The sequence below is a fragment of the Anolis sagrei genome, chromosome 8 (genome assembly GCF_037176765.1).
Source record: "Anolis sagrei isolate rAnoSag1 chromosome 8, rAnoSag1.mat, whole genome shotgun sequence".
NCBI classification, from domain to species: domain Eukaryota; kingdom Metazoa; phylum Chordata; class Lepidosauria; order Squamata; family Dactyloidae; genus Anolis; species Anolis sagrei.
This window is the reverse complement of record NC_090028.1, coordinates 26,529,665-26,550,812: the sequence shown is the minus strand read 5'-3', so window position 1 is coordinate 26,550,812 and position 21,148 is coordinate 26,529,665. Positions and strand designations below refer to the sequence as shown.

General features: G+C 42.7%; 1 protein-coding gene across 3 annotated transcripts in view; it reads right to left on the bottom strand.

The window, feature by feature from the left end:
• The window catches only part of ZC3H18 (zinc finger CCCH-type containing 18), a 99,335-nt gene extending 80,772 nt beyond the window's left edge, over positions 1–18,563 (bottom strand). Inside the window, exons 1-5 of one of the 3 annotated variants that reach the window (XM_060787918.2) lie at positions 18,356–18,563; positions 11,093–11,700; positions 5,854–5,938; positions 5,522–5,676; positions 1,443–1,535 (exon numbers count right to left, since the gene is read on the bottom strand). In XM_060787918.2, coding sequence (XP_060643901.2) covers positions 1,443–1,535; positions 5,522–5,676; positions 5,854–5,938; positions 11,093–11,686 — 927 coding nt within the window. In that variant the 5' untranslated portion in view covers positions 11,687–11,700; positions 18,356–18,563. Of the gene's footprint in view, positions 1–1,442; positions 1,536–5,521; positions 5,677–5,853; positions 5,939–11,092; positions 11,701–16,573; positions 16,594–18,355 lie in introns of those variants that run through there. The other 2 variants (XM_060787917.2, XM_067471061.1) reach the window with 2 other exon arrangements.
• Between the last annotated feature and the right edge of the window lie 2,585 nt (positions 18,564–21,148).

Sequence of the window (21,148 nt, the reverse complement as noted above, 5' to 3'; positions counted from 1 at the left end):
GATTGTTGCACTTGGTTTATGGGGCCGGGCTGTAGCACAGCTAGTTAATCACTAGCAGCAATAAATCACTGGCGACTGGAAGGTGGCAGGTTCAAAGCCCAAGTCGGGGTTGAGCTCCCAACTGTTAATAGCCCAGCCTACTGTTCACCTAAAAATCAACTCTTAAGATCCATGGATCAGGTAATGAATTCCCGACTCTGGAACTCATTACCTGGAGAGATCAGGAAAGCCCCCTCACTAGAAATGTTCAAAAAGAACCTTAAAACCTGGCTCTTCTGCTATGCCTTTGGCAAGTAGATGTATAACACGATACTACTGCTCCCCTCAATGCTTCTGCCACTGGAGTACACACCCTCCAAATGAGAAGTTTAGTTTCACAACTCTGTTTTTGTGAGCTCCCTGCAAATAACCTGCTCCTATTTTTATCTCATTAGAATCCTTTAATTGTTTTATCCTGTACATGTGGTCCGCCCACTGTTTTCGTGACTGTGTTTATTGGAATGTTTTTGGGTTTTTTTCTATGTAATTTTGATGATGTTCTTTGTTGTTTATGTTTTTGGTTTTATTCTGCTGTGATTTGTTGTCCAGGCTTGGCCCCATGTAAGCTGCTCCGAATCCCTACTGGGGAGATGGTGGCGGGGTATAAATAAAGATGATGATGATGATTATTATTATATACTTTGGTAAGTCAGGCATCACACATTGTGCATTAGACTATACCACACAATCAAGAAAAGGTATGGTTGTGTCATGTATGTTTTACTGCTGTTACTTGAAGATTAAAGGAGCTGTGTTGTGAGTAGAGTGTGTCACAGTGGATGAAGCAACACCCCCCACCCCACCCCGGTGACTGAATCGAACAACCTCCAAGATCCGAAGTTGGAAAAAACTGCTAAATGACCTCTATCTGTCTGTATGTCCTGTATGTCTAAAAACAGCATTGAATGTTTGCTGTGTATGTGTGCATTGTGATCCACCCTGAGTCCCCTTTGGGGTGAGAAGGGTGGAATATAAATACTGTAAGTAAGTAAATAAATAAATAAATAAGAGCATGCTTGCTGTGCCGCTTAGAAAATAACTCACTCAAAATCAAAGGCTGGGCATGCGGGTTCCCAACGAAAAGGTGACGAATGCAGCCCCTTGAACTTCCTATTAAGTAATCTTGAAAAGCAATACTGGGAAAGGTGGAGAGTTTGAATAATGGTCGCCAGCCCAGATACAATTTGGCAAGGCAGACTGGTTGTCAGGTTTTCATGTCAGTTATCTAAATTTATTTATTTATTTACCATATTTATATACCGCCTCCCTCAACCCAAAGGTGGCTCGATGGAGGGAACCGTTGTTGCAATCATTGCGGACTGCATAGACATAAGCTATCATTTCTTCCCAAATAGAAATCTAAATGTCTTTTAATTCTGACCCAAACAGGGAAATTGGCCTACCTCTTTAGCATGACGGAGTCCTCGTTCCCAGGCACTTTCTGCTGGAGGATCCGGAGCAGGAGGAGGCAAGATTTCATCAACAACAGGCCCTCCCTTTATAAAGGAAACAAGCCATAATTAGACGACACACATTTCATCACAGAATCCTAGAGTTGGAAGAGGCCTCGTGGGCCATCCAGTCCAACCCCTTTGTGCCAAGGAGCAGGAAAATTGCATTCAAAGCACCCCCAACAGATGGCCATCCAGCCTCTGTTTAAAAGCCTCCAAAGAAGGAGCCTCCACCACACTCCGGAGCAAAGTTAATTCCACTGTTGAAAGGCTTTTTCGAACATTCAGGAAGTTCTTTCGAACATTCAGGTGGAATCTCCTTCCTTTCCTGTGGTTTGAAGCCATTGTTGAATTGCATCCTAGTCTCCTGGGCAGCAGAAAACAATCCTCCTCCCTCCTCCCTATGACTTCCCCTCACATCTTGATCCATGGCCCTCATCATGTCTCCTCTCAGCCTTCTCTTCTACAGGCTAAACATGCCCAACTCTTTAAGCCGCTCCTCATAGGGCTTGTTCTCCAGACCCTTGATCCTTTGAGTCACCCTCCTCTGGACACATTCTAGCTTAGAGTCAACATCTCCCTTCAATTGCAGTGCCCAGAATTGGACACAGTGTGATTCCAGGTAAAGTGATCTGACCAAGACAGAATAGACCATGAGTAGCAGGACTTGCCTGGATCTAAGCACTTGACTCCTATCGATGCAGGCCAAAATCTGAGCTACCACATGACTGTTGGCTCACGTTCACCCTCCTTTTGCAAGTTCTTTTCCACATCAGGCATCGTCCCCCATTCTGTCCCTTTGCATTTCCATTTTTCTGCCTAAGTGGAGTCTCTTGAATTACTCCCTGTTGAACTTCATTGTGTTAGTTTTGGCCCATTATCTATCTAATTGGTGAAGATCGTTTTGCATTCTTCTCCTGAGTTCTGGAGTACTGGTTCCCCCTCCCCATTTGGTTCCGTCAGCAGACAAATGTCAGCATGCTGGAAGAAGCAAAGACCACCAGTATTGAAGTGATGGTCCTCTGCCATCAACTCGGCTGGAACGGCCACGTTGTCCGGATGCCCGACCACCATCTCCCAAAGCAGGAACGGAAAACAGAATGTTGGTGGGCAGGAAAAGAGTTTTAAAGATGGGCTCAAAGCCAACCTTAGAAACTCTGGCATAGACACTGAGATATTTGTTTTTTGTATTGTCGAAGGCTTTCATGGCTGGAATCACTAGGTTCTTGTGGTTTTTTTCGGGCTATAGAGCCATGTTCTAGAGGCATTTCTCCTGACGTTTCGCCTGCATCTATGGCAAGCATCCTCAGAGGTTGTGAGGTCTGTTGGAAGTAGGAAGTAGTTTATATATCTGTGGAATGGCTGGGGTGGGGCAAGGAGCTCTTCCCTGCTGCAGTTAGGTGTGAATGTTTAGCTGATCACCTTCATTAGCATTTGAAGGCCTGCCTGAGCCTGGGAAAATCTGTTGCTGGGAGGTGTTAATCTGTGCCTGGTTTTTTCCTCTCTGTTGTTTAGCTGTTATAATTTTAGAGTTTTTTAATACTGGTAGCCAGATTTTGTTCATTTTCATGGTCTCTTCCTTTCTGTTGAAATTGTCCACATGCTTGTGGATTTCAATGGCTTCTCTGTGTAGTCTGACATGGTGGTTGTTGGTGTGGTCCAGCATTTCTGTGTTCTCAAATAATATGGTGTGTCCAGGCTGGTTCATCAGGTGCTCTGCTATGGCTGACTTCTCTGGTTGAAGTAGTCTGCAGTGCCTTTCATGTTCCTTGATACGTGTCTGGGCGCTGCGTTTGGTGGTCCTTATGTAGACTTGTCCACAGCTGCATGGTATACGGTAGACTCCTGCAGAGGTGAGAGGATCCCTCTTGTCCTTTGCTGAACGTAGCATTTGTTGGATTTTCTTGGTGGGTTTGTAGATTGTTTGTATGTTGTGTTTCCTCATCAGCTTCCCTATGCGATCAGTGGTTCCCTTGATGTATTTGTTTTTTGTTTTCAAAATCTCAAAACCTGGCTCTTCCGTTGCGCTTTTGGTGATTAACCATACAATTTTATATTGCTGCTACCCCTCAACGTTTGTCCTTAGAGTACACCTCCTCCTCTCCTGTATGAAGACCCTTCTCGACCCCACTCAAGAGTTTTCCCCCTCACAAATAATCTGCTCCATCCCTCTCTCACCCCGTGTTCTTAGCTTTAGTATTTTATTCTGTACATGCGGCCCGCTCACTGTTACTGTGTTATGAATGATTTTATTTTAATTTTATGTTGTTTGCTGTATTGTTATGTTTCGTGCAATTTATTATGCTATTGTTTGTGTTTTTGACTTCTTATTGTATTGTGTTGTAGGGCTTAGCCTCATGTAAGCTGCCCTGAGTCCCCATCGGGGAGATGGTGGCGGGGTATAAATAAAGATTATTGTTGTTGTTGTTTCCGGGGCCAAAAGATCCATTTTCTTTTGGGTCATTACTTTTTTTTGGGGGGGGGGGGGGAGGAACTTCACCCATAGGTCAGGCCTACGGGTGCAGGCTTTGAGACTATGCACCTGGGCCTGGCAGGGCATGTAGATGAGCACCGAATAAGGAGCACTCAGTGCCAGGCCCCAGGAAATAGATCCGAAAAGCAGGCTAAGAGGCGGTACCCACTCCCGTCTGCTTTTTGTATTGATTACATTTTCATTCCAGGAGGATTTCCTGCTTCTTGGCAAGTGGTTGGACTGGATGGCCCATGAGGTCTCTTCCAACTCTATGATTCCAACTCTATGAATACACGCCCTCCAAATGGGAAGTTTAGCTTCACAACCCTATGTGTTTTTATGAGTTCCCTGCAAATAACTTGCTCCTATTTTTATCTCATTAGAGTCTTTTAATCGTTTTATCCTGTACAGGTGGCCCGCCCATTGTTATTGTGATTGTGCTTATCGGAATGTTACTGTTGGGGTTCAGCCTGATCCTGATCTGTGTGAACCGGATCCTCTGATAATTTTTCCAACTGAGAAGCTCTCCCTGACAGTGTGGAATCTGTTGTTGATGTAGAGGTCAGCGGCGAGCAAAGTGAAACTGAACAGCTGGAGGAAAATGTTTTGGAAGCTAGCGGTGATATCTCTCCACCTGGGTTTTTTAATGAGGACCAAAGAGAACAGATAGTTAGAGACAGAAATGTTTCACAGTTTCAACGAAGGTCAAATCATTTACAGGAGAGACAGGCCCAGGCTTCAAAGTCAAGGGGCGTTTCAAAGAATATCTTCTTTGGTTTAAGGGGCCTCCTGCCGGGTGTCTCTTTAGATCAAGCAACGTTTGGGACTGTGGCTTGCCTTGGCAGAATTCCTGTGTTCCATGGCCGGTAATCCCAGAGGCTTCTAGTTTTCAAGTTCATGGTTAGCGAGAGGCTAACAGGTTCCTGGTTCTTGTATTGTGGCTTTTGGAATTTTGCTCTCAAGTTCAGAGATTCTACTGACTGCTGTGTTTCTGTTGTGGCTTTTTGACTTTGCATTTACCTTTCTTTTGTAACCAATTTTTCATCAATAAACAAGGATTTTTCCTACAGTCCAGTGTGGTGGATTTAATCTTATGGTCTCGTTTCTTGATCTGGGATGCAACAGTTACTTCAGGACTGTGTTTATAATTTTTTTTCCTTTCCTTTTATGTAATTTTGATGATGTTGTTTATTGTTTATGCTCTGGTTTTATCTTGTTGTAATATGTTGTCCAGGCTTGGCCCCAAAAACAAAAAAACAAATGTCTGACCTCCTAGTACCCATTGGGGAGATGGTGGCAGGGTATAAATAAATTTTATAATAATAATAATAATTATTATTATTATAATTATAATTATTATTATTCTATGAGGGGCCTTCCCATTTTTTGCCATCTGAAGGGATGGAACGAAACTGAAACACGAATCGAACCAATGGGACAAATTTCAGGCCCGTGACTACTAAACATTATTTTGCCTGTGCTGTTCTAATGCAACCCGGCACACTCAATCTCTTAGAATTCTGAGTAAAACAATGTTTAAAAAGAGGTATTACTATACCCAAGGATTGGCTGGCATCAGTGGGTGAGGGCCAGGACCAATCGGAGGTGCCCCGTTAGGAGAAAAAGGCTCTGGCTTGGAAATCAAAGAGTAGTTTCCTTTGTCATTCACTCCTGGGTGAATAAACCGGCAGTTCATGCCCCAAGTGCAGTGCCCTGCAGGAGGGAAAAAGCACAGAAAAGGTGAATGCCTCATGCACAACAATGCCAAAAACATCAACATTTAACATCACCTCAGGCAACACAGTCTGTGCAGAAGACAAGTGTTTTAGGAGCAAAGAAGCAAACATTCACACAGCTGCCTCTGAAGGCCTACCTGGGTTTGCCTCCTACCTTTTACGAAAAAGCGACAGGTGAGACGCGGCCTCACTTTCCTGTCGCTGGGGTCTTTCACCTCTCCCTCCTCCAAATCGTCATCCTAAAAGAGATAAGGTGGAAAGACATTTCAACATGGAGATGCTGCTATGGCTACATCCGGAACTGTCCAAAGAGCTGTCCACCCTGAAATGGTTGAAGAGGCCAATAAGGGTGATGATCTAGACTGAACGCATGTGGCCCATATTAGGCCAGCCATAAAGGATGCCGCTATATGAAGAAAATGGTAAGAACCGCCAACAAAAAGACCACAAGACCAGGGAAAAAATACCATGACAAACAAAGTTTTCAAAAGATCCAAGTATAATCACATTATGTAATCTTACCAAATTGCAAAGAATGTGTCTCCAATAAGGAATCCAGAATGGAATGCACCCTCTATAACAGTCTTTCTTAACTTTCCTAATGCTGTGACACCTTAATACAGTTCCTCAATGTTGTGGTGACCCCCAACCATAACATTATTTTCTTTGCTACTTCATCACCGTAGTTTTGCTACTGTTACGAATCATAATTTAAATATCTGGTATGCAGGATGTATTTCCATTCACTGGATCAAATTTGGAACAAATACTGAATATGCCCAAATTTGAATACTGGTGGGGGAGAGGGAATGATTTTGTCATTTGAAGTTGTAGTTGTTGGAATCTATAGTTCATCTACAATCAAAGAGCATTCTGAACTCCACCAACAATTCAAAGTGCTGGCTTTGGCCTATAAAGCCCTAAACGGCCCCGGCCCAATTTACCTGTCCGAACGCATCTCCCTCTATGAACCACCCCAGAGATTAAGATCTTCTGGGGAGGCCCTGCTCTCGGTCCCACCACCATCACATGCGCATTTGGCGGGGATGAGAGACAGGACCTTCTCAGTAATTGCCCCTCGGCTATGGAACTCCCTTCCTAATGAGATCAGGTCAGCCCCCTCCCTCTTGTCCTTTATTAGAAGGATGATAAAAACGTGGCTGTGGGACCGAGCCTTTGGGACTGTGCAATGAGGCAGCGATAGGAACCCTTAATATGCCAACCAAATTCGATATGGTTGTTGAGACAGTTTTAACTAGTGGATTTTAATGTCGAGATATGTGATTTTAATGCTTTTGTATGTGTATGGTATAATATGTTTCAGCATTGAATATTTGCTGTTTATATGTTGTGCTCCGCCCTGAGTTCCCTTCAGGGTGAGAAGGCAGAATATAAATGCTTTAAATAAATAAATAAATAAATAACAATGGAATTGAACCAAAGTTGGCACACAGAACTCCCACAACCAAAAGAAAATACTGGAATGTTTTGTTGGGCATTGACCTTGAGTTTTGGAGTTGTAGCTCACCTACATCCAGAGTGCACCGTGGGCTCAAACAATGATTGATCTGGATCAAACTTGGCACAAATACACAATATGCCCAAATGTGAACACTGATGGAGATTGGGTAAAATAGACCTTAGGATTTATAGTTCACCTACAATCAAAGAGCATTCTGAAACCCACCAACAATGGAATTGAACCAATCTTGGCACCCAGAACTTCCATGACCAACAGAAAGTACTGGAAGGGTTTGGTGGGCATTAACCTTGAGTTTTGGAGTGTTAGTTCACCCATATCCAGGAGGAAGGCTTTTGTTGGGAGGATTGGTCGTCTGTTTCCAAAATGGAAGAGAAGAACAGGAGGTGAGATCTTCAGCCTTTTCTGCTAAAGGAATTCCTAAGGTCATCAGAAATATGTGTTCCCTGATTATCTTTGATGACCCCTCTGAAACCCCCATGACTCCCCAGGGATACTGACCCCCAGGTTGAAAAACACTGTATTGGATACAGCACACAAGTATCAGAGTCCTAGTCCAATACCCAGACCTGTTTATGGAAAAGCAGACTCCTTTATCCCTTTCAATAAAGAAGGTGGTCTTTTGAGTGGACTGTCCAGGCTTGAGAACAAGAAAGAGGAGCGGTGGAAGTAGGATGTGCTTTGACTTATATCCAGCATGTGAAAAAGGCGCTTTGCTCTGGAGTTCAAGACAACTACCTTGAAAGCCCAATAAGCATCAAATAAAATCGAGGCCATAAAGGCAGCAATAGTGTTCTTTCTAGGAGAGGGAAGTGAAGCTATTATGGTAAATGGTTCAGACAGTTAAAGTGACAAGAGAGCTGATGGTGGATGAGAACAAAGCTAAAAAAGATGAGAAGCTCTGGAAATATTAGACATGCCTTTACCTACCTGTTCGTGGTTAATAACCTCTTGTCATTAGAAAGTGATTAAAAGGCACCACTAAACTTGGTATGTGGTGTCTTTCTGTCTATTGTTATTTCAACTGTTGTGCACCATATTTAAAAATAAAACTTCTTGTTTCCCAAAAGAGGAGTAAAAAGAGGATGCTGTGGCAGTAGATAATGAAATGCCTTTAACTTCCACTCCTAAACGCTACTAGTAACATAGGCTGCCTATTAACCTAATAGAGCAGAACCTCCTCTCTGCACCTGGCATTTTTTAGATTGATAAAATGGGGCATACCAAAAAAACCACACAACCGATGTTTTGTGCCAAAGTGGGAGGCAGTGAGCACTGAGGAAAAATCAGCATTCTGTTCCTGGTGAAATGTACCTTGTGTCAAAGTCATGTGGTGCAAATTGAGCCTTATCCGGGTGCTCAATTTCTGTAATATTTTGACAGTGTAGCAACTGGAGGAGAGGTATGGGTAGGTGAGGAAATTATTTCAACGAGAGAGAGAGAGCTTGATATCTGTATATGGCCAGAAGCCTTCATTTTGCCACCTGTTTTCTACCACCTGAATATTGCCAAATGCACCCCGCACAACATCAGTGGCTGTTTCTCCTAAGTGAAGTTGCAGAGACTAGTATGTCCATGTGGAATATCTATACGAATCAAATGACACATTCCGAAATGTTATGAGCATGTATAGCTCTTCCAGTTGAAAATTTCAGTGTGGATTTGAAACTGCTTAGCATTGCTGATGAAGATGTTTGGAAGCACCTTCACAGTTCCTGGGAATAAATACAAATTACGTATAAAGACTCAAAGCTATGTGGGAAATACAGCCAGTTTGTGGGCTGGAGTGACCATTACCCTTTTTGTGTGGATTATAGCCAGATTGTTCTGTGGGATGGTTTTGATCAGTTTCTCTTGACTGGGATTGCACTACGTTGAGGCTTTTTAAAAAATGCAAGTTTTTATCTACCTTATAAAGCAGTGTATATATAAAGCACCTGGGGGTCGGGACCCCTGGGGCAATGCGGGGGGGGGGGGGGGGTTCAGAGGGATCGCCAAAGACCTTCAGAAAACATATCTTTCTGATAGTCTTAGGAACCTCTTTGGTAGAGAAGGCTGAAGATCCCTCCGCCTGTCCTTCTCTTCCATTTTGGAAACAAGACAGCGAATCCTCCCACCAAAAGCCCTCCGCAACTGTGATCACTCAGCCTCTCAGCCCGCCTCTCAGCAAAGGTGAGAGCTGTTTCTGAGACTCCAAGCGGGGAAGGAAGAGCAGGCGTCCTCAGCGCATGGCAGCATGCTGCACATGTGCAGGTGAGGAAGTGCGTGAGAAGCTGAAGGGAGGCTCTCACCAGTAAGTCTTTTCAAGGCATAGGGGTTCTGTGTGGGAAGTTCGGCCCAATTCTATTGTTGGTGGGGTTCAGAATGCTCTTTGATTGCAGGTGAACTATAAATCCTAGCAACTACAACTCCTAAATGTCAAGGTCTATTTTGCCCAAACTCTACCAGTGTTCACATTTGGACATATTGAGTATTTGTGCCAAGTTTGGTCATTGTTTAAGTCCACAGTGCTCTCTGGATAGAGGTGAACTACAACTCCAACACTCAAGGTCAATGCCCATCAAACCCTTCCAGTATTTTCTGTTGGTCATGGGAGTTCTGTGTGCCATGTTTGGTTCAATTCCACCATTGGTAGAGTTCAGAATATTCTTTGATTGTAGGTGAATTATAAATCCCAGCAACTACAACTCCCAAATGACAAAATCAACACCCCCCCCCCAACCCCACCAGTATTCAAATGTGGGTGCATTGGGTATTTATGCCAAATTTGGTCCAGTGAATAAAAATACATCCTGCATATCAGATATATATCAGAACATGGTTGTTCCAGTGCGCCTTCCCAAACTCTGGAATTCACTCCCTAAGGACATCAGACATGCCCCAACACTGGTAGTCTTTAGGAGGAGCCTGAAAACACGGTTGTTCCAGTGTGCCTTCCCAGAATAAGGAGAATCTCTCAGCAATATGCCCTCATAATGCACTTTAATACTGACTTAGGATTGTCTGCGCACCCTCATCTTTCTCCGAAAACCCTATCCTAATTTGCCTTACCTTGTTCATACCCAGCACTTTTTTAAATTTTAAATTTGAATTTTGCATTTGGCCCGGCCATCGGTTTTTAAATGCTGTATGTTTTTGATATTGTTATCGTTTATTGCTTATTGTGTATTTTTTTGTTTTTGAGTTGATTTCAACTGTTTTGTATTGATTTATTGTTATTGCTTTTGTTTATTGATGTGTTGTGGGCTTGGCCTCATGTAAGCCGCACCAAATCCCTTGGGGAGATGGTAGCAGGGTACAAATAAAGATTATTATTATTATTATTATTATTATTATTATTATTATTAAGACTACAATTCATATCAGTAGCAAAATTACAGCTCTGAAGTAGCAACAAAAATAACTTTATGGTTTGGGGGTCACCACAACATGAGGAACAGTATTAAGGGACTGCGGCATTAGGAATGTTGAGAATCACTGCTCTAATAGCACACAGATGCAAAGTATCAACCACTGGGGCTACAGAGAATCCCACATGCAGGCATTGCCAGTGCTTATCCTGAAAATAATAGGACAGGGAAGAGAATGAATTTCAATATGCTTGGAAAGTTATTTTCCCCAACTTAAACATTCCAAAAGAGTTCTTCAGCTGCGGACTCCAGTGGTTACTGGTATCTCCATTTTGTTTTTAAGCTGAGCTCCAACAAGGAGCAAACTTGCTGTGAAATTGACATGAACCCAGCCATACCAATAACAATGCTGCCATGAAATTTTAACATCCATGTTTACATTCTAAAACAAAATGAAAAGAGTGAAAAACAAGAAAGGGGCACCAAAATGCTTTACAGCTCCAGATTTCCAGTTTGGTGGTCAGAACCTATGACTAAAACGAAATAAAAAGAGCGGAACTTACGTCAATCTCTCCATCATCTATTTCCCCATCCTCCTCTTTCTTCTTCTCCTTGGGAGGCTCCTGCTCGTCCTTGTCATCCTCGCTCTTTGCACCAGGCTGCTTCTCGTCCTCGGGGGGCTCATCTCCCTTCTCCTCCTCTTCCTCCTCCTCTTCCCCCGCTTTGTCTACCTCGTCATCAGCAGCAACGGTGTTGGGCTCCTCAGGAACTTCCTCATCATAGTCCAGTTCGTGTTCATCCAGTTCCCGAGTGACAGAGGAGGCTTCGTCCGTGAGGTCATTGGCTCTATCCTCCTTGACCAATAGAGAGCCCTTAAGTAGGCCACTTGGCTCGTTATTGTCAGAGTCCTGAGACTTGGTTTCGCTTAAACGGTCCTCTTCGTCGGAATGGTTCTCTTCTTCCTCCTTGTGGCTCAGTGCTCTGCCTGCTCCAGTGTCTTTTCCCAAATTGTTGTCCAATCCCTCTTCTCCATCCTGTTCTGAATCACTCTCTTTCAGGAGTTCGTCGTCGGAGAGCTGCTGGTCATGGTCCTCCTCTTCTTCCTCTTCCTCATTGGGAGAGCAGAGGTTTTGCTCAGGGCTTTCGGGAGCATCCATTAGGGCCTCCTAGTCTATAATGGAGGGGGACAAAAATTATTAGATCACAGCTATATCTGAAACCAGTTTCTCAATAATTACTGCATGGTTTAGCTATCTGGAACAGATAGTTCTCTATGTGTAAAAGCCCAGTTTACAATCCAAGAAGAGAGAATGGGCAACTATGTCTTACAGCAGGAGTCCTCAAACTTTTTAAACAGAGGGTCAGGTGACACTCCTCCTAACTGTTGGAGGGCCAAATTATAATTTGAAAAAAATACGAATCCCTATGCACACTGCACATATCTTATTTGTAGTGCAAAAAAAAAAACCCACTTAAAAACAATACAATTAAAATGAAGAACAATTTTAACAAATTTTATTTATTTATTTACTGTATTTGTATACTGCCTTTCTCAACCAATCGGCGACTCAAGGCGGTTTCCAACAAATCAGTATACATAAAACATAATATAGATTAAAAAAACATTAATAATATAAAACATCACAAAAGCAGTAAAAACAACATCATCAGAGTCGCATTATTCTCAAGCATTGTCCAGTTCCATTGTCAGGTCATTCGATTTCCTATATTAGCTACTCTGTATTTGTAAACACTTGCTCAAATAGCCATGTTTTAACTTGCCTCCGAAACGTCAAGAGGGAGGGAGCAGATCTGATCTCCCTAGGGAGGGCGTTCTATAGCCGAGGGGTCACCACTGAGAAGGCCCTGTCTCTCGTCCCCGCCAAACATGCTTGTGACGAAGGTGGGACTGAGAGCAGGGCCTCCCCAGATGATCTTAAAGTCCTCCGTGGTTCGTAAATATAAACTTATTAGTATTTCAATGGGAAATGTGGGCCTGATTTGGCTGATGAGATAGGATTGTTGTTGTTGTGTCAGAATTAGGTTAACCCTGAGCGAAGGCCAGGTAAATGACCTTGGAGGGCCGTATCCGGCCCCCAGGCCATAGTTTGAGGACCTCTGTCTTACAGTTTTGTCCATGACAATGGATTTCAAAGAATGATCCCCCCTCACGCTGAGCCACAAAGGACACAGTGCACAAGACAGCAACCTAGTGCCCCATGTAAGCAGTAAACCCAGCAACTTGTGTAGAAACACAAGAAAAAACATAACATCTCAAGTATTCATCCAAATCCATGCTTCTGACCTTGTGAAATTAAACATGAGTGATATCTACAGTTTACCAGGTGAGTCAGTCCCAGCCATTATGCACACAGCGACAATTTTGCCTATTTAGCAGAGCACTTGATGAACCAACCTGGACACAGAATTTTATTTGAGAACACAGAAATGCTGGACCACTCTCACATCTACCATATCAGACATCACAGAGAAGCCATCGAAATCCACAAGCATGTGGACAATTTTAACAGAAAGGAGGAAACTATGAAAATGAACACAAACTGGCTGTAAGTATTAAAAAACTCTAAAATCAGGACAGTAAATGAAGAACACTCAGAAAACAGGGAAATTACACACACATAATAATGAAGGCCAGCTAATCACCTCCCAACAAAGGATTCCTCCAGGCAGAAAGCAGCCAAGCCTTGAAGTTGCAAGGTTATTAACTGCTAATCAAGGTTCAGCATTCACACTTGCCTCAAACAGACAAGAGTTCTTTCTCCCACGCTGGACATTATTTCACAGATATATAAACCCTCCTTGCCTTCTTTCCAACAAACCCCACAACCTCTGAGGATGCCTGCCATAGATGTGGGTGAAACATCAGGAGAAAATGCTTCTGGAACATGGCCAGACAGCCTGGAAAACTCAAAGCAACCTAATTTAGCTTATTCTTTCCTTAAATCACCTGCTTCAGTGGCATAATATCCCATTCTCTAACTCTCTGTAAAGTGAATGTCACATAAAGCCAATACATGCACAAAATTCAGAGACTTACTCAGACTGAAGAACACATAAAATCATGGCACACTTGGGTTTCTAATCCCAGACTTGGGGCACACTACAAAGTATATTTTTAGGAGAGGCAAGCATATCACAAGGGTTTTTTTTTGTTAAGATTAGTTTAGATGGGGTTTTATCTTTGTCTTCCTCTGAGGCTGAGAGGGTGTGACATGCCCAAGTGGGATTTGAACCCTGGTCTGCAAAGTTAATACTCAAGCCACTGCACCATGCTGGTCCCTAAAACATCTCTCCATACTGCTCAGTAATCTTCTGTATATATTGCTCCTTTCTCCTGAAGGAAATATTTATGGTCTGTACTACTAGACCACCAAAACAAACATTCTGCAAATGATGGAGACTGACAAAATGATATGTAGTGATCAGCTATCATTGTTTGGAATGATAGGAACCCCTGGAGGCGCAATGGGTTAAACCTTTGTGCCGGCAGCACTGCTAACCGAAAGGTTGGCAGTTTGAATCCGGGAAGCGGGGTGAGCTCCCATCTGTCAGCTCCAGCTTCTCATGCGGGGACATGAGAAAAGCCTCCAACAGGATGGTAAAACATCCAGGCATCCCCTAGGCAGCGTCCTTCCAGACGGCCAATTCTCTCACACCAGAAGCGACTTGCAGTTTCTCAAGTCACTCCTGACACGAAAAAAAAATGTATGGAATATACTGGTAGGCAACCAACAAGCTTTAAAAAGTTTAACTTTCAAATGCTGTGACGACACAATATAAACATGTCCAAACATAGGCATTAGGACAGATTCAGGACACAGGCATTAGAATAGATTTAGTCAGAATGATCCTGAATAAGACAGGATTAATCCTTCCAGCATTTTTAGACTATCAAATTTCCCCAAAGTGTCAACTGAACTAACGTTTCAGGATTTGAAAATGCTTCTAACCGCTTTCTGTTAAACATTGGCTCTAGGTAATAAAGGATAGCGTGGGTAAGCTGCCCACAAATTAGACATTCAGATACTACTACTGCAGAGGTCAAAGTAGACATCAAACACATCCATGATCAAAAAAAGGCCTGCAGTACCAGTTGTTTTCTAATTACAATCTTAAGTTATTAAGCCAAATCAGATATTAACTTCATCTCAACACAACTTGCTTACAATGTGAAAGCATAATATATGAAGTCTCTAAAGATGAGTTAAAAACATGGTTCCCACTGATAGTTGAAAGAAAAACACAATTTGGGAGGACATCAACAAATGAACAATGAAACTGCTAGTCTGAATCATGCTTCTCACATTACCACAGAGTTCCCTACAAGTGTCACCTCCCAGGAACATGAAGGGGGCTCTAGATTCAGTACTAACCTCTGGTCGAAAGGATCATGTGAAGCTGAGAAGAGATGTCTCTGCTAGAGGCTATGAACAACACTCAGGGCAATGGTACGATTCAGTACAAGGCATCTTTTCATAGCGTGTGGCTATCAATGAATGGCATAGCACACACAAAAGGATCTAGATTAATACAAGGAGCCATGCTGGACCAGGCCTAAAACCTACCTAGTCCATTGTGACTCAATCGAAGTCTAATGTTTACATTAAGGAAAATCATAGTCCCCTTCTCTTCTGCTTTGGTCAGACCTCACCTGGAACAACCCTATACCTGAATATCACAACTCAAGAAGGATATGGATGAGTTGGAATATATCCAGAGAAAGACGGTCAAAACTGCCAAACTGGTTTAGGGTGCTGGGGATGCTTAGCTTGGAGAAAAGAAGGCTGTGAGGAGAAATGATAGCCATGTTTAAATATCTAAAAGGATGCAACATTCAGGAGAGAGCAAGCTTGTCTTCTGCAGCTGTAGGAACCAGGACACAATGGAGGAATAGATTCCAAAAGCAGGAACAGAGATATTGTACTACCTAATCATTAGGAAGAACATCCTGACGATAAGAGATGTTCAACTATGGAATATGGAACTGGATTTCTTTTTGCTTTTCTCTGGAGATTTTTCAAGCAGAGTCCATCTGTTAGGATTGTGTCTTTCCTGCTTGGCAGAATGGGGTTGGATTGGATGGCATTTCAGGGTACCTGGTTACCAGGGGAATATAAACTGCCTCGGAGTGTGAGGAAATCTCCTTATCTGGAGGTTTTTAAGCAGAGGCTGGGTGGTCCTTGGGGTCCCTTCCAGCTCTAGGATCCTATGATAGATAGAGCTCTAAACACACATACATCCAGGTGTTGGACTGGATGGCCCTTGGGGTTCCTTACAGCTCTATGATCCTATGATAAATAGAAAGACAGATACATCAATAGATCTCTATACACACATACATAACGAGGTAATTGTTCTATGATTGATTGATTCACTGACAGATCTTTATACACACAGACATCAGGGGTTGGACCAGGGATCCCCTTGCAGCTTTAGAATCCTATGATAGATAGATAAAATGAACTCTAAATACACATTCAGGGGCTGCATTGGATGACCCTTGGGATCCCTTCCAACTCAATGATTCTATGATTGATATAAAGATATCTAAAAACACATACATTCAGGGGTTGGACTGGATGGCCCTTGGGGTCCCTTAGAGCTTTAGGATCGTATGATAAATAGATAGGCCTCTATACACACATACAGAGATTGCACTGGGGGCACTTGGGGTCCCTTCCAGCTCTAGAATCCTATGATAGATAAAAAGAACAAACCCTAAAATTCATCCAGGGGTTTGACTGGGCAGCCCTAGGGGTCCCTTCCAGCTCTAGTATCCTATGATAGACAGAAAGATAGATTCATAGATAAATCTCTATACACACATACATCCAGGGATTGGACAGGATAGCCCTTGGGGTCCCTTCCAGCTCTAGGATCCTATGATAGATAGATAGATAGAGCTCTAAGCACACATACATCCAGGGGTTGGACTGGATGGCCCTTGGGGTTCCTTAAAGCTCTAGGATCCTGATAAATAGAGAGATAGATACATCAATAGATCTCTATACACAAATACATACAGGGGTAACAATTCTATGGTTGATTGATTGATAGATCTCTATACACACAGACATCAGGGGTTAGACCAGGTAGTCCTTGGGGTCCCTTCCAGCTCTAGGATCCTATGATAGATAGATAGATTCATAGATAGATCTCTATACACACATATATACAGGGGTAACGATTCTATGGTTGACTGATTGATTGATCTCGATACACACATACATCCAGGGGTTGGACTGGATGGCTCTTTCAGCTCTAGAATCTTATGATGGATAGAAAGATAAGACACATAGACAGATCGCTAGACACATAAATACAGGGGTTGGACTGGGTAGCACTTATAGCTTTAGAATCCCATGATTGATTGACTGACTGATAGATAGATAAAAAGAACTCTAAACACACACCCAAGGTCTGGACTGGATGGCCCTTGAGGCCGCTTACAGCTCTAGAATCTTATGATAGATAGATAGACAGATCTCTAGACACATACATACCAAGGTTGGACTGGGTAGCACTTGGGGGTCCCTTACAGCTTTAGAATCCCATGATTGATTGACTGACTGATAGATAGATAAAAAGAACTCTAAACACACATCCAGGATCTGGCCTGGATGGCCCTTGAGGCCGCTTACAGCTCTAGAATCTTATGATAGATAGATAGACAGATCTCTAGACACATACATACCAAGGTTGGACTGGGTAGCACTTGGGGGTCCCTTACAGCTTTAGAATCCCATGATTGATTGACTGACTGATAGATAGATAAAAAGAACTCTAAACACACATCCAGGATCTGGCCTGGATGGCCCTTGAGGCCGCTTACAGCTCTAGAATCTTATGATAGATAGATAGACAGATCTCTAGACACATACATACCAAGGTTGGACTGGGTAGCACTTGGGGGTCCCTTACAGCTTTAGAATCCCATGATTGATTGACTGATAGATAAAAAGAACTCTAAACACACATCCAGGATCTGGCCTGGATGACCCTTGGGGCCCCTTTCAGCTCTAGAATCTTATGACAGATAGAAAGATAGAGACATAGACAGATCTCTAGACACATACATACTGGGGTTGGACTGGGTAACACTTGGGGGTCCCTTACAGCTTTAGAATCCCATGACTGATTGACTGACTGAAAAAGAGAACTCTAAACACACATCCAGGGTCTGGACTGGACGGCCCTTGGGGCCCCTTTCAGCTCTAAGATCCTATGATAGATAGAAAGATAGAGACATAGACAGATCTCTAGACACATACATTGATTGACTGACTGACTGAAAAAGAGAACTCTAAACACACATCCAGGGTCTGGACTGGGTAGCACTTGGGGGTCCCTTACAGCTTTAGAATCCCATGACTGATTGACTGATAGATAGGTAGGTAGATAAAAAGAACTCTAAACACACATCCAGGGGCTGGGCTGGATGGCCCTTGGGGCCCCTTCCAGCTCTAGGAGCCTATGATAGATAGAAAGATAGATAGATCTCTATACATTAAGCATGGGCAAACTTCGGCCTGGTGTTTTGGACTCCAACTCCCTTACATTGTGGGAGTTGGGAGTCCAAAACACCTTGAGGGCCAAAGTTTGTTCATGCCCTGCTATACACATACACATCCCGGGGTTGAATTGGGTGTCCCTTCCAGCTCGAGGATCCTATGATAGAGAGATAAACAGATAGACAGACAGAGCACTAACATACGGCTCCAAAGGCCCGGCAGAATTCGTTCCCGAGAGAGAGAGAGAGATATCTCTGTGCGGGCTGAGTAGGCCTCAGGCCTCGCGCTCCTCACCTGGCCCGGCGGGGAGGGGTCGGGGAGCGGCAGCCGCCAAAGGCAGGCAGGCGGGTGGGCGGGCGGGAAGGGGCAGGCGGGGAGAAGCCGTTCCCTGAAGCGGCGCGGCAATGGCCTCCCTACTGGCGGCGAAGCAGGGCGGCCATGGCGCAACGTCATCCGGGCGCGACGGCAACGGCGAGCGCGAGGCGGCTCTAGGAAAAAAGGAGGCGGAAAAGTGGGCGTGGTCCTCGATGCGCGTGCGCAGTAGAGGACAGCCGGGAGGCGGAGCGACGGGAGGCGTCGTTAGCCAATAAGAAAGCTGAATTCTAAATAGAGCTGAGGGAGGAAAAAAAAAAAGATTGAGACTACCAAATTGCGCCTGCGCAGAAAAAAGGGCGGGGAATCAAAGTGGAGTCGTGATAAGGCAGGCCCGGTAGCCAATCGGAGCCAAGGAAAGGGAGGTGGGCGGAGCAATGGAGGAAAGTGGGTAGGCAATAAGGGAGGAAAGAAGGGACTGAGTTGATGCGAAGTGCGCGTGAGCAAAAAGGCAAGCGGGGAAAGGGCCCGGATAGCCAATCAGAGCCGGGGAAAGAGAGAGAGGCGGGGCGACGGGGGAAAGTGGGTAGCCAATGAGGGAGCTGCATTCTCAATGGAGAAGTAAAAGGAGGAGTAGCATCAATAATAATAATAATAATAATAATAATAATAATACTTTTTGTATCTTAAAGAATTAAAATGCAATAAAAACACAAACTGTGAATAATATTTTTATTTCTTAATTAAAATGCAACAAAACAAACATGAATATTAGCACCTTTTATATATATATATATATAATAATACTTTTTGTTTTTTAAGTAAAATGCAATAAAAATACAAACTGAATAATAATAATTTTATATCTTAATTAAAATGCAATAAAACAAACATGAATATTAGCACTATTATAGATATATATAATACTTTTTGTTTCTTAAGTAAAATGCAATAAAAACAAACTGAATAATAATATTTTTTTAATTTTCTTAATTAAAATGCAATAAAACAAACATGAATATCAGCACCTTTATTATATATATAATAATAATACTTTTTGTTTCTTAAAGAATTAAAATGCAATAAAAACACAAACTGAATAATATTTTTATTAATTAAAATGCAACAAGACAAACATGAATATTAGCACTTTTTATTATATATATAATAATACATTTTGTTTCTTAAGTAAAATGCAATAAAAACACAAATTGTGAATAATAATATGTTTTATTTCTTAATTAAAATACAATAAAACAAACATGAATATTAGCACCTTTATTATATATATATATATATATTAATAATACTTTTTGTTTCTTAAACAATTAAAATGCAATAAAAACACAAACTGTGAATAATATTTGTATTAATTAAAATGCAATAAAACAAACATGAATATTAGCACCTTTATTTCTTAAAAAGTAATACAACAAAAAGTATAAATAATCATACCTTTTGTTTCTTAACAGTTGAAATTCAATCAAACACAAACTATGAATAATAATAAATTTATTTCTTAAGAATTTAAATGCAATGCAAACATAAAAAGTAGTGATAGCTTTTATTTCGTGAGAATTAAAATGCAATACATTTTTAAAGTACAAGGTTTATCTGGAAAACAAGATTACAAGGCACGTAGCTCTCGCAGGGAATTTTCTCGGGAAGTTGGCATCACTTCCATGTAGCTAATGAGCAGTGCCAGTTGTCAGCAGCTCATCGACTGGCGTTTTGGTGAAGGTTAGAGATGTGCACCCTCATTCTGTTTCCCTCCAAGTGCAAAGTTCGCACTGTAATATGCTACCTAAATGCTAAGGGCAAGAACGCCACTGTGATTCATGGTGAAATCATTTCAGTTTATGGAGAGGACATAATGTCAAGATAGCAAGTGACAAAATGGGTATGGTGTTGTAGTTCAGCCTGTGATTGTGTCTGATGGTCATGACAGAAATGGAAATGAAGGGCTTTCTGGGCCTGGGTCTGTCAGCAATGGGGATGAGGGTTTGCTTGGGCTTGAGTTAACCCCAGACGAGAGGCCCAAGATGTCCCATGAAGATTCACAAGGTCACATTCCTGGGAGAGGCCTTCAGCAATCTTTCTCAGAGGGCCCATCCAGACAAGACCTTTATTGCAGGAACTCCTGCAATAAAGGAAGGGCTGTCCAGACAATGTTCTGGACAGTCCCACATTATTTATTTATTTCTCAGCCCTTCTGATTGGCCCAGACGCACCGCAGCAGCCCTGTGATTGTCCCACGCGCTCAGAGGGCAGCTGAGCCTCCTCCCAGCTGTTGTGGCATCAGCCAAGTGGAGGGCGGGGAGTGGGAGATTTGAACCACACAACTCTGCATTTCTATAAAAGTGGCATTTATTTGTGTAACCACATGATTAGCTTGGCGAATGATTGCAGCTCTGCATCCTTTTCAGCCGAATCGCTAAATATTGAGTATTTGTGCCAAGTTTGGTCATTGTTTAAGTCCACAGTGCTCTCTGGATATAGTTGAACTACAACTCCAACACTCAAGGTCAATGCCCACCAAACCCTTCCAGTAGTTTCTGTTGCTCATGGGAGAACTGTGTGCCAAGTTTGGTTCAATTCCATCATTGGTGGAGTTCAGAATGCTCTTTGATTGCAGGTGAACTATAAATCCCAGCAATTACAACTCCCAAATGACAAAATCAATTTTTTTAGAGAAGGACATACATTGGGTTGCTAGATGTCTTGTGTCCAAATTTGGTGTCAATTCGTCCAGTGGTTTTTGAGTTCTCTTAATCT